This window comes from Pogoniulus pusillus, chromosome 38 (assembly GCF_015220805.1).
Source record: "Pogoniulus pusillus isolate bPogPus1 chromosome 38, bPogPus1.pri, whole genome shotgun sequence".
NCBI lineage: Eukaryota > Metazoa > Chordata > Aves > Piciformes > Lybiidae > Pogoniulus > Pogoniulus pusillus.
This window is the reverse complement of record NC_087301.1, coordinates 2,107,602-2,121,587: the sequence shown is the minus strand read 5'-3', so window position 1 is coordinate 2,121,587 and position 13,986 is coordinate 2,107,602. Positions and strand designations below refer to the sequence as shown.

Here is a 13,986-nt window from a genome sequence, read left to right as displayed (position 1 = left end):
TCTATCCTGGAGGTGTTCAAATCCAGGTTGGATGAGCCCTGGGCAGCTGAGAGGCATCCCTGGCCTTGGTGGGGAGGTTGGAGTGGATGATCTCTGGGATCCCTTCCAACCTAAGCCGTTCTGTGATTCCTCCAGGAACCGTTTTGCAAGTTACTACTCCTGACTGAGAATGGGAAGACATCAAACACCAAGAGAAGCCCCCTTACTATCTAACTCAGCCTTGGCAACAGGTCCTGCCAAGGCCAAAGCCATACAGAGAACTTGATGCTTAAAGGCTTTCTGCTGGAGGTTAGCACCAGTGCAAGCCAAGAGCAGCTTCTGCAGCGAATATGCAATCCCAACCTGCCTGGAATCCACCAAGAGTGCATCACTTTTATGGTGACAGGTGGCATGGAACAGGGGGTTCAGGTTTGGGGGTTTTGTTTCTCCTGCTGCTGTCACTTCACACTCTGCAATGACATCACCACAGGTGGGGATTCATCCACCCGAGATCCAAAAGGGAAGGGACGAAGCTCTTGGCAGGGAGAGCTGCAGCTAAAAATAACTCAAGAGCCCTGCAAAGCAAAGCCCAAAGATTAAAAATGCAAACGTTTGGCTTTTGATTTAAGCATCTCAGTAGTGGAGCTAGCAGAGGGCAGCTCCTGGGAAATCCCAAGCAGTTCACCAACCTGCTGCTTCATCTTTTGCAACGACAGCACCACGAGAAGGGTTCTGAGGTCTCCTCCCTGCCTATTTTAGTGCTTTGAGGTGGCAGATTACAGAAGCCCAGCACAGCAGCTGCAGGAGGGAACGCAAGCCCCTGTTTAGAGAGCTCACAGAGGAATAAAAACTCTCTGTTGCAAGAGTCTAGGAAAGCCAAGACACTGCCCAGCACCTCAGAACACAGCAGCCATGTGAAAATGTCACCTAAGCAGCCCACGCTTGTTGGGGGCAGGGGGAAAGAGATCTAAACGAGTAAGGGAACCTTCCAGGATAAAGGCTGCTTTGGTTTCAGTGTGAACGTTTTACTGAAGCAGAACTTCCCTGCTGCAGGAGTGGTCAGGCACTGGAACAGGCTGCCCAGGGAGGTGGTGGAGTCACCACCCCGGAGGTGTTCCAGAAAGGTGTGGACATGGCACCTGGGGACAGGGTTTAATGGCCACAGCAGTGCTGGGCTGATGGTTGGACACAGTGACCTTGGAGGATTATGCCAACCTTGATGCACCTCTGCTGTGATTCAGGCTGGGGGAGCTGGGGCTTTTCAGACTGGAGAAGGCTCTGGGGGAGACATTAGAGCTGCCCTCCAGTACCTGAGGGGATCCTACAGGAAGGCTGCAGAGAGACTTTCCACAAAAAAGGCTCAGGGCAGAGCTCATTGCTGCCTGCAGCTCCCTGAAGGGAGGCTGTAGCCAGCTGGGGTTGGGCTCTGCTGCCAGGCAAGCAGCAACAGAACAAGGGGACACAGCCTCAAGCTGTGCCAGGGTAGGTCTAGGCTGAATGTTAGGAGGAGGCTGATGGCAGAGAGAGTGATTGGCATTGGAATGGGCTGCCCAGGGAGGTGGTGGAGTGGCTGTGCCTGAAAGTGTTGAAGCCAAGCCTGGCTGGGGCACTTAGTGCCATGGTCTGGTTGGTTGGGCAGGGCTGGGTGCTAGGCTGGGCTGGCTGAGCTTGGAGCTCTCTTCCAACCTGCTTGGTTCTATGATTCTGAAGGTGTCCATCAATAGGACAAGGGGGGATGGTTTGAAGCTGAGGGACAGAAGCTTAAGACTGGATCTTAGGAAGAAGTTCTTCAGTATGAGGGTGGTGAGAGCATGGAGCAGGCTGCCCAGGGAGGGTGTGGATGCCTCCTCCCAAGGGATGTTCAAGGTCAGGCTGGATGAGGCCTTGGGCAACCAAGTCAATTCGAGAGGCATCCTGCCCATGGCATGGGGATTGGAACAGATGATCTCTGAGGTCCCTTCTGACCTGAGCCATTCCAGGATTCTGACTCCAAGCCACCACTAAGATGCTATCCAACTACTCTTAAATGGAAACTGCACTAAGCCTCGAGCTTAGAGTAGGGAGGACCCACAGCCCCTGCCATCTGCATGCTTGTGTCTGCCTCTGTCCTTGACCTGAACCAAAACACACTTCTGACTGTTACAGATCTGTTAGAGAGAAGCTTACAGGATGAAATTACTTAAATGCATCCCTGTCAGTGAGCCAAAGGCTGGGATCTGAGCACTGAAGCAGCTATCAGCCACCCTGCACCTCTGCACCACACCACCACCGATGACTCAGTGCCTTACCCTGGAGCTAAGGCCACATGAAGCTGCACAAAGACAACAGGAGAGAGGAGCTGGCTCCCACATGCTGTGGTTTGGGGCTTTTTTTCTTCCCAGGCTGCATCTAAGTTCTGCTGGCAGCAGAGGAGGCAGCAATGTGCTGGGCTGCAGCCAGAGCAGCAGCACAGGGAGGGGACTCTGCCCTTCTGCTCTGCTGAGACCCCATATGCAGCACTGCCTCCAGCTCTGGTGCCCCCAGAATAAAAGGGACATGGAGCTGCTCCTCCAGGGCAGGCCATGAAGATGATCAGAGGGTTGGAAAGCCTGCCCTGTGGGGACAGGCTGAGAGATTTGGAGCTGTTCAGCCTGGAGAAGGCTCCAGAGAGACCTTCGAGCAGCCTTCCAGTACCTGAAGAAGGCTACAGGAGAGCTGAGAAGGGACTTTGGACAAGGGCTGGGAGTGATGGGAGAAAGGACAATGACTTTGAGCTGAGAGAAAAGGAGACTGAGACTAGAAATGAGGAAGAAATGAGGATGGGTAGCCACTGGAACAGGTTGCCCAGGGAGGTTATGGATGCTCCCTGCCTGGCGGTGTTCAAGGCCAGGTTAGATGAGGCTTTCAGCAAGCTGGGCTGGTGGGAGCTGGAACTGGCCACAGATAGAAAACAAAACGAAGGTCTGCAAGGTACAAAGCTGTGGAAGAACACAAAGATGGCTGAGAGCATCGAAGCCCAGGACAGAGAAGGTTCTAACAGGATTTCACTGCAGAATCAGTCAGGATTAGAAGGGACCACAGGGATCAGCCAGCGCCAACCCCCTGCCATGCCCAGGGACACCCTACCCTAGAGCAGGCTGCACACAGCCTCAGCCAGCCTGGCCTCAAACACCTCCAGCCATGGGGCCTCAACCACCTCCCTGGGCAGCCCATTCCAGCCTCTCACCACTCTCCTGCTCAACAACTTCCTCCTCACCTCCAGCCTCACTCTCCCACCTCCAGCCTTGCTCCATCCCCCCTGCAGGTCACTCATTTGCCTGTGACAAATTCACTGCTAACAGGAAAAGCAGAATACAGCCACTATGGGTCTGGCCAACACCCCAGGAGGAAAAGGGGCAACCACCCCTGTTCCAGCAGAGGTCTGAGTTGGAAGCCTTAGCAGAATGGTTTCTAGGCCACTGGAAGTATTTGAAGCATTCCAATTAAGAACAAAGCCCAGCCTAAATTAACAGCACATTTCAGAGGTGCTGACTGCCTGAACTAAAAAAAAAATCAATGACACTAAGTTTTACTGCATGGAAGTGGCAGGAGAGCAACCATCTGAAGGATGACATCAACTGAGAAACCTAAGGAGTGAGCAAGATGAGCCTGAAATGCCAAAGTGTAAAAACAGAGCTAAAGGCTTTGCTGTTCTTACATTCAGAGTTACAAAATGGTTGGACTTGATCACCTCCAAGGTCTTTTCCAACTGAAATGGTTCCAAGAGATAGCTGGGGATGGTCTATTTATCTTCCCAACAGAAGAATGAGGTTATGGCTTCAGACCATTTGTAGAAGCAGATGCTACAGTCAAAATAACTTCTGTTTACAAGATGGTGCCCAAACACCTCCAAAAGACACAGGAGGCAAAAAAGCAAAGGCAGCATTTCCACAGCCAACAGCTTGAGAGGGGCCTGGGACACAGCATGGAGATGCTGCATTAATCCTTCCTCATGCTGGAAGGTTCATAGAATGCTCAGGGCAGAGCTCATTGCTGTCTGCAGCTCCCTGAAGGGAGGCTGTTGCCAGCTGGGGTTGGGCTCTGCTGCCAGGCAGCCAGGGGCAGAACAAGAGGACACAGCCTCAAGTTGTGCCAGGGGAGGTTCAGGCTGGATGTTAGGAGGAAGTTGTTGGCAGAGAGAGTGATTGGCATTGGAATGGGCTGCCCAGGGAGGTGGTGGAGTTGCTGTGCCTGGAGGTGTTGCAGCCAAGCCTGGCTGGGGCACTTAGTGCCATGGTCTGGTTGGTTGGGCAGGGCTGGGTGCTAGGTTGGGCTGGCTGAGCTTGGAGCTCTCTTCCAGCCTGCTTGATTCTATGACCACAATGAAGATATTAACTGAGGGGGGAATGCATTCAGCCCTTGGTAGAGATATTAAACAACAGTTAAGAGAGGTCATAAATATTTCACAGGGGAAGCAAGGAGAGCTGGAGGCCTCCTCCAGAGAGCAGAGCTTACCCTCAACCGCGTCCTACAACGCAGCAGAAATTCCAGAGCCTCTCTGCAATATCAGATGTCCATCTGCCACTGCTTCACTCCTGATCCCTGCTCCAGAGCAGCCTTTGCTGAGGCTCAGCACGGGCACTGTGTGCAATCCCTTTCCCATCAAAGGGCATTTCCTAACCCTGACCAGAAAGCGAAGTTTTAGGAACCGAAAGCAAACCAAAAGCAGACCAAAAGCCACAGGGCTGAGGGCTGGAATTTTACCGAGTTGTTTCAGCTCAGGACTTCCACAGAGAAGTGGAAATTTCCCCTAGGTGGAGGTCTTTGTTCAATGCAGCAGGCAATTAGAAGTCCCCAAGGGCTGCAGAAATGGCACAGAGCTGGTTTACAGAGGTATAAATTATTTTTTTTGGTCATTGAGAATTTAAGCAACCAACACAAAAGAACCACCACAACCCACCATGAAATGGCACCAATCCTGCTCTCAAGCACACTGCTGGGATTTCCACCCCCCTCTCAACCCTCCTTAAATCCTGGTAATTGGAACTAGGTAAGAGAGGAAAGGATTTGAGATGGCTTTGGAAAGTGACCACTAAAAGCAAATGTGATTAAAGACAAAGGCAAGAGCGAGTCTGCAGCGCCTCAGATTGGATTAGACAAAAAGGTCAAGTGATAAAAAAGAAACTTTGCATCTTTCAAGGCCTGGAGGGCAGAGCAAGAAGTAGTTGAGCACTGGAATACAGATTAAATTAGAATAGATTCCCTTTTTTTTCCCCTTTCCCAGGTGGCTACCCGAAGTTCTTGGGGGGCTTCTGAAGGAAAGCACAGCAGGCAGTGACTCCAGATGGAAGAGCTATGGATAGAACACTCATGGCAGTGACTTCCCTAAGCTCTTCTATTCAGAGAGAGACTGTCAAAAGCTATCAGCCATCAGCAGAGGATGATCCGAGAGGCAGACCGAGTGCCACCGGGGCCAGGCCCTTGGGAACACCCTATTCAAAGCGTTACATCCCAACAATTCAAAGACAGAAACCAACCCAGCTCCACCACCCCTTCCTCTCTTCAGGAAGGAAAGAGAAACAAATCGTAGTGGCAAAGAAGATTATTGGGTGTCCTAGGGACAGGGACTGGGAGCTAAGATAATCAAGCCAAAGAAAATCCCCCTAATGGGACCGTGCCAGCGCAACTACATAAGTGCAGACACCATCAGGCATCTCCCCTAGCTCCAGCACACCTTTAAATACCCTCTTCACTGCTGGAAAAAACAACCCTTTGTGGACATCTCCCCACCTGAGCTGATAGCCAGGAACCCTTGCAGCGTGAATAACCATTTCACTTCCTGAGCTCTGCACCAAGACATTCCTCCTCCAAAGGCAAAGAAACCACCCTAGCAGCAAGAGGGATTCGAGAACTGCAGTCCCCACCAGACACCACAACAGGAGGGGATGCAGCAAACCCAACAAACTGAATGGCAGCACTGCTGTTGTGTGCCAGGGGATTGAGGGGACTGCCCTGTGCCTTCAGAGCATGCGGCAGGAGCGGTGGAGCAGAGCCCAAGAGGCGCAGAGGGCAGCCCTGTGTGCTGACACTGATCCCTGTCGGAGCAGCCCAGGCTGCTGCAGGTTGGGAGAGAAGCCACAGCCTGCAAACGCAGCCCTACGACAGCCACCAGGGTCCTCTGAAACAGAACACGGCAGAAATGGGTTTGGTTTAATCCTTGCTAGCCCCTCCTGGCATGCTGGGGTGTGACGCTGCTGTGCCAAACCCTCTGCCAGTCCTGGGGTGGGCTTCTTTAGACGGACACAAGGCTTTAGAAGGGGATGCCAAGCAGGTTAGCTTCCTGACTTGTAACACATGGCCACAAGCAGCAGCAGCAGCAGCTTCCAGAAGGGATGTGCATAGCAGCTGAATTTGTTTCGGATGTGCCAGAGGAAGTGACCTACAGCTGGAGGAGTTTCCAAGCAGGTGCAGGAGATCAGATTGAACCCAGGCACCTCGGAGCAGCCAGCAATGTCCCCTACCACCAAAGCCATGCCAAGGAACCCGATCCAGGCAGCAGCCAGGCTCCCTCAGAGCAGCCCCGCAGGGCTTGAAGTTCCCTTTCCTGCAAGACAACCTCTGCAGAAGCATCTCCAAAGACAACTCTCACCACGTTCCACTGATGCACAGAATTTTAGCAGCAGCACTGGTACGAAGCAGGTGGAATATTGCTCCTCAAGAGCAACTCGAGTGAGCAGAAGTCACTGCCTGGGCTGATTTCACACAGCAGATATAAACACCTATGAACTAGCCATGATTATTGCTGTTAATTATTGCCAGCTTAAGGCTGCAGCACACTCAGGTAGACGTTCTCCTTAGCTCAGCTTGCTCAGTTTCACCGTAAACCATCAAAGCAAACCATGCCCAAGCAGTCCCAACCCAGTTCTTGATCCATCCCCTAAATAATGCAAGGCAGAGGCAGCTGATTTGCCATTCCAAACAGCGCCCAGCCTCAGATCAGTAAACTCTTATTTATGTGCCACGGCTGAAGCTCTGAGTGAACTTTGCTCTTCGGTTTGCTGTTTCACTTTACTCGGTTTTATCATCAAGGTTTTAAACCAAAAAGGGCTTTTCTTTTTTTTTTTACTGTCCTTTCTAGAATCATAAAATAGAAAGGACTTTAAACATCACCCAGTTCCAACCCCTTTGCCATGGATTGGATGCAAAGTTGAAGGGTTTAGGGGTAAAGTTGGATATTCTTCCTTCCAATTAATGTCATACATAGAGACACAACCTCTACTCGTAACGCATCTATGTCTGAACATACAGAGGTGAATGGAGGCACCTAAGCCACTTGTACATTAAACACACACAGGTTACACTCGGCTGAAGCGCCTCCTCCAAAAGGTAACAGCCCAAATCCAGTCGGGATCTACCAAGCGGACACCAACCAAAAGGATTCCTTTAACCCAGGCTTTTTCCCTACGAAATTGCCCGCTAATACTCTCCTAAGCTTCTAGAGCAATCTGAAGCTCACAGCTCTTGCTGTGATGCCAAGAACGCGGAGGTCACTTCTCAACACACACACACAAAAATCCCCAACCCAAAGCCACCACCGGAGCCCAGCGAAATGAAGCTGCTGAAGCAGGCGATCTCCGGCCAGATAAGAGGCCTCCGGCGTCCACTTGGAGCGATTCCCTGAACGCAAGGGAAAAACACCAACCCACCACCGCCTACCCCTAGAAGGTCTGGCGGCAGCTGCTCAACCTCCAGCTCCTTCCAGGCGAGCAGAGACACCTTGAACGCGCCGCTTCGCTGCCGCCCTCGCCAGCGCAGCCCGGCGCAGCCTGACCCCGGGCGATAAGGCGGCGTCCCCCTCCCAGCCGCGCCAACTCGCCACCCGGCGTAGGAAAAACACCCCGGGAAGGTGGCGAGGAGGTCCCGTCACGGCCTCTCCTCCACTTTTACTCATGGCTAGACAATGCCCGGCCCCCGCGGGCGACACCGTGGACCACCCCCCCCCCTCCAGGGAGAGCCCGCTCGGAGCGGGGCCGCACCCGCTACTTCAGCCGCCCCAGAAGGGCAGCAGCGCGGAACCCTCGAAGGTCGCCCGCCCTTCCTCGACAGCAGTAAACCCGCCCCTACTCACCTCGATATAGCCGGCGAGCGTAGCCGCGGGGCCGGCGAGCCCCAGGAGGAGCAGGAAGGAGAGGCGCAGCACGGAGCCCATGGCTAACACCTTCGCCTGCCGCCGCCCAGACGCTACTGCGGCCTCAGCTCCCCCCTCGGCAGCGCGGCGGGAGCCGCCTCGCGAGGCCCCGCCCTTCAGGGCCCCTGCCCTATCATAGGGAGGTGAGGGCGTGACGTCACGCAGCCCCTCCCAGAGGCTGTCCAATGGCAGCGCCACACAGAAAAGCCGCCCCTGCCCCCCCGCGGCGAGGAAAGGCGTATAGGAGCGGGAGCCACGCCCCCTCAGCGCCATGATCAGCCAATAGGAGGAGAGGAGGCGGAGGTTGTCCCGCCCACGGAGAGCCAGCTCCTCCTTTCTGCCCGGGAGGACATGGCGGCTGCAGCGGCCACGGCCGAGCCTGCGGGGAGCCCTGGCGGGCAAACGGGGGCGGGAGACAGCCCGGAGGGGACTTTCCACCTCTCCTTTTCTTGTAGGCTGCTACAGAAATGAAGCGCCCAGGTGAAACGCCGTACAGCAAGGCGGGGGAGGGGGCTCTGGCCTCGGGCGATATGGGCATCAACGCACCGGGAGCCTTCGAGCCTCATCGCTGCTCCCCAGCAGTGTGGTGCAGAGCGAAGTTGTGAGGGCCACAAAGGGGCAAGGAGGTGGTTTGGTTTCCTCGTCTGGAAATCAAAACTCAACCCAAATGTTTCTCCATCTATCTCGATGCTCTTCAAGATTCCAACCCAAACCATTCTATGACTTGCTGATATCTTAACCCCCCCCTTGAGCCGTGACCACAGGACCACAGAATTGCTTTGGGCTGAAAAGGACCTTAAAGATCATCTCCTTCCAGCCTCCCTGCCTTGTGTTGACTTGTGACATCAAAAGTGACTTGAGAAACACCTTAGTACACCAAATCAGTGTCACCTCAATCAAACACAGCAATCCTACTCTATGAAATCAAAGTGTCACCTTTGCATGCTCCCAGCTAGCTCCCAGCCCACCTTGTTTCACAATTAAAAGCCCAGAACAACAGAGGTCTGCTTTTTCATACCATTTTTTTCCTTAAAATACAGAGTTACTGAGTAATAATCACAGGTTGCTTCTTCTTGCCACCAACGCGTGGTGGGTGAGTGCCAGGCATTACCTAGAAGAGAAGGCAGCATCCTTGTTGCCAACCTCTGTAACCACAGCAAAGAATCACAGAACCAAGCAGGCTGGAAGAGAGCTCCAAGCTCAGCCCAACCTAGCATCCATCCCTGGCCAATGAACCAGACCATGGCACTAAGTGCCCCAGACAGGCTTGGCTGCAACACCTCCAGGCACAGCCACTCCACCACCTCCCTGGGCAGCCCATTCCAATGCCAATCACTCTCTCTGACAACAACTTCCTCCTAACATCCAGCCTAGACCTGCCCTGGCACAGCTTGAGACTCTGTCCCCTTCTTCTGTCCCTGGCTGCCTGGCAGCAGAGCCCAACCCCACCTGGCTACAGCCTCCCTGCAGGGAGCTGCAGACAGCAATGAGCTCTGCCCTGAGCCTCCTCTGCTGCAGGCTGCACCCCCCCAGCTCCCTCAGCCTCTCCTCACAGGGCTGTGCTCCAGGACCCTCCCCAGCCTTGCTGCCCTTCTCTGGACACCTTCCAGCACCTCAGCATCTCTCTGGAGTTGAGGAGCCCAGAACTGGACACAGCACTCAATGTGTTGGTCTCTGCTGCCCAGGGAGGTGGTGGAGTCACTGTCCCTGCAGGTGTTGAAGCCAAGCCTGGCTGGGGCACTTAGTGCCATGGGCTGGTTGACTGGATAGGGCTGGGTGCTAGGTTGGACTGGATGATCTCGGAGGTCTCTTCCAACCTGGTTGATTCTATGATTCTATGGTCTGGTTGTTTGGCCAGGGCTGGTTGCTAGGTTGGGCTGGATGAGCTTGGAGGTTTCTTCCAACCTGCTTGATTCTATGATTTGTTAGTTCCTTTTTGGTCTCTTTTTTTCCTGGCTTTCACAATAAGAATATACTTCAGGGATGACAAAAGCCGCCTTGAAGGTGCAACCATTAAAGCTCCTACAAGCTGCAGTGGGGAAAATATTTTTGGACAAGACATGAAAAAAAATTGTGACATAAACAAATGTATTTTAGACCTGGGGAGGGGGACTTTTAAGTGACAGGAATCAGCAAAGCCATTAAAATTACACCAGAAAAGTATATCCCATAGATTCTCTCACTTTCATACTTCCAGGTGTTAACGTGGAGTGGGAAAGAAGACAATCCCTCGGTGCAAAGCCTTGTTGCATGGTTATAAACCATCTTCCTTCTCCACTTTTATATTCCTTGGTGTTTCTTCTTGGTGCTATTTTCTGAACTGGTTGAAGAGAACATTGCTGGAGTGTTGCAGAAGGGGGTAAATCTGTGCCATAGATCAATAAGCAGCCCAGCTTTAATTAAAGCAAGCTGACTGGTCCACCAGTCACTGATTATAGCCTCTCTGGGTTTGGGGTGGGTTTTTTAATGGTGTTTGAAAACCTTTAAATCTCCTTTACTGCAGTCCTCTGGCATATATAATTTTCTTTTCAACTTGGCCAAATTCAGTTGGAAAATGGAGATAACAAGTTCTGTTCCATTTTAATGCAAAGATTTTATTGTGCAATATGAATACCTGAGGAAATCACAGGACCTCCTGAATTAAGCTTTTCCCTTCCCTTTGAAAAATCACACACACCACCTTTTTAATTTTCCTTCTCCCCCCACCAAAATGGCTTAAGGCCAGGCTGGATGAGGTGTGGGCAGCCTAATCTAGGGTAGGGTGGCCCTGCCCATGGCTGGGGGGTTGGAACTGAATGATCCTTGTGGTCCCTTCCAACCCTGATTGATTCTATGAAAATGTACAAATCTTTGCACAGAGCTTTTCATTTGAGGTTGAATTTATCTATCTGTCTAAATTAATATACTTTTAATGCTTGATATTTACCTAGTGCTTGCCATTAATTAATGCTCACAGCCCCTCTGTGAGCAAAGGTGTTTTAAGGATGGTCAAACAGCTGCATGGAAGAAAAAAGGAGGTTGTTAATGTAGGGTATGTAAAGAGCTGATTTTGGGGGCACAGCAAAACCTGAAATGATGAGTTGCAGGAGACTGAGCATCACTTGCAACCAAGTCACAAATGTCCAAAGTACAGAGGCATCAAAGTATGAGGAGCCTCATGAGAGGCTGAATTTCCACAGCCACATGGTTCCAGTGGCAGAGCAGAACCCAACCAGAACACACCATGGCAGAGGTCAGAGCAGAACCCAACCAGAACACACCATGGCAGAGGTCAGAGCAGAACCCAACCAGAATACACCAAGGATCAGGATACTCAGATCTAAAACTGTATGGCTGTTAACACCAGAAAGCAGCCCCACAGGCAAGCAGGACACAAACAGATTGATCCACCCTGAGGGATTTTTACTGAGACAGCTCTGATCACCTCACCATTATCCTTGTTGTGCCAAAAAGCAATTTCAGTCTGGTAACTTTGGGAGCAGTCTCTCAGCTAAGCACAAGTTATGACCTCAGCTGCATTCTTACCTGCAGTAACCCCCTGCTCCTGGTGCTACAGACACCAACGTGAAGCCCTGCTGAGAGGCTGCAGCACAGCAGGTCACCTTCAAATGCAAGACCCTCGGTGCTCAGTTACTACCTAAAAACCTAAATCAAAATCTGCATAATAGAATCCTCAGTCCTCCCCAGACAAAAAAGTGCCCAAAGTCTGAATGAACGCTGCAAGGCTGTGGCATCCCCTCCAGCACCTTTGCTGCTGTCAGCCCTGCTAGGTGGCTTTACATTTCCTTCCAAGTATCCCATTTTATATGCTTGCTTCCAAGGTTTTTAGTGCCCTTTTCCCAGCACAGCTGTGCTAATGAAGCACTTTGAATTTCATCCTCACCTTTGGCTGCTGCTGTTTGTTCTGAAAGAAGTGTTTCAAGTGAACATCTCTGCCCATTATCACCTGGCAAGGCCACATCTGTGTAAACAGAAAGAACACATTTATGATTGTAAAAATGTGCCCGGGAAGGGGAAATGTTCAGGCTCTTGATGAGAAGGGCCAGGAGAGGTCAGGGAGGAATGTTTCTGCTACCACTAAAGTCACTCAGAAGAGCAACTTCAGCAGATTGAAGCGCGGAGATTCCACCAGGAGAACAAGTTCAGAGACATGAGAAAGCCTTTGAATATTCTCAGCATTCTCTGAAAGCCCACAAATTAAAGCATGGGATTGATCCAGCCTGGGAATGGGAACGTCATGCAGCTCTTAATTAAGCAGCCCGACTGAAGGGTTAAGTGATGGCTTTCTGGGATGGATCGTATCAGTCCTACGAGCTCTACGTGACAGATGTGTGCAAGCCAGAGAGGTTGCAGAGGCAGAGCTGACTCAGCCTGGGGTTTAGGAGGTAGAATTCAAACTTGAGTTTGGAAAATAACCAGAGAATGTGGCGAGTGGCTGTAAAGAGCACTGAGCAGTGCAGCTAGAAGAAACAGACCACCCAACGTGCGTGACTGATACACAGTTAACCGCCGCAGCTCCTCTCCAGCCGTGCTGCACTTCGGATGAGACCTCTGTCTCTTAGGGGGCATGAAGCAATGCCAAACTTTGATTAGTCAACTAAACCTTGATCCAGCAGCCAGCTACATAAGTGCCTTTGGGAAATAATACTGCTCCAAACCCCATAAATAGCATCCTGGAAGCTGCCAGCCTGCTGTGGAATTGGACATCTATATTTGGCTGTGGAAGTCTGGGGGTTCCTGCAGGTTTGCAACTCAATCTTCCCTCTGTAACTCAAGAGGACAACATGTTGCAGACAAGGTGTAGAATGCCCAGCAGCAATGAGGTGAAGGAAACTGCTGAAGGAACTGGGCTTAAGATACAAGCCCAGGAGATGAAGATGTTCCATAGAAAGAGACACAAAGTGCAGAGGCCTAGGTCTTGAAAGATGAAGCAAGGCAGACAAGAGTTGAAAGGAAGAAAAGTGATTTCCCTGGGAATAGGGAAGCCTAGAAAATTGCAAGGATGGAGAATAAATAAGACAGATGCACTGCAAGTGGAGTCATACCTCAAAAGCAGGACTTAAAGCAGCAGTTGCAGGCATGAGGAAGAGCAGCAGAGGAATCTGTGAAGAGGAAGCGAGGCAGTAAGCAGCGTGGACAAAAAGGCAGTTTCTGCTCAAAGCCATCTTTAAAAGGGCTTGGCAGGGGAGGGAGGAGAAGCTGACCCTTTATTGTAGCAATGAATCCTTAACTCTGGGTGTTCCTGCTGCTCTGTCCCGCCCTCGGTCTGGCTTTCATGCAGGTACTCTGAGACTAAACCAGCAGTTTGTCTTCTGTTAGTCTCGACCAGCACGACCCTGACCTACAGCATCTAGCAGGCTGCTGAGGAAACAATCATTGCAGTAACACTCTTCCCATAACCACAAACTTCCAGAGAACCTCTTCTTTTAGAGTTGGAAAGATTCCTGTTCTGCTGAAGCACATAAGCACAGGGAAAAAACGTGGCAATGCAGTGGGAAATGAAACCCTAGGAGGCTAGCACCACAAAAGTGTGGCTGCTAAAAGAAGCTGCTGCTGCTGCTGCTTCTTCAGTGCTCTGCATATGAATCTTAGCAACCAGGAAACGTCCTAAGTCTCCTCTCATCTTCTCGATGGAGGGCAAAGCCAATGACCACAGTGAGTTCACACCTGGACAGTTTGTTGTCTGAAGAGAAAGATTACCCAAGACAAAAGCAGTGTCTGAAAGACAACAGCAATCCTTTTTGGGGTAGATTTGTGGATCTGTAGGATTCACCATCCAGGATTCCCTCTGACAGGTAATTCACAAAGTGATGAGCCCACACTCAGCTCCAGGAGCCCAAATGCAAAAACTAGAAGAGAGC

General features: G+C 51.5%; 1 protein-coding gene across 4 annotated transcripts in view; it reads right to left on the bottom strand.

Annotated features, from left to right (window-relative positions):
* The window catches only part of APLP2 (amyloid beta precursor like protein 2), a 62,953-nt gene extending 54,748 nt beyond the window's left edge, over nt 1-8,205 (bottom strand). For 3 of the 4 annotated variants that reach the window (XM_064173353.1, XM_064173355.1, XM_064173356.1), the window contains exon 1: nt 8,066-8,205. In XM_064173353.1, coding sequence (XP_064029423.1) covers nt 8,066-8,146 — 81 coding nt within the window. In that variant the 5' untranslated portion in view covers nt 8,147-8,205. The remainder of the gene's footprint in view (nt 1-8,065) is intronic. The other variant, XM_064173357.1, reaches the window with a different exon arrangement.
* Nucleotides 8,206-13,986: the final 5,781 nt, after the last annotated feature.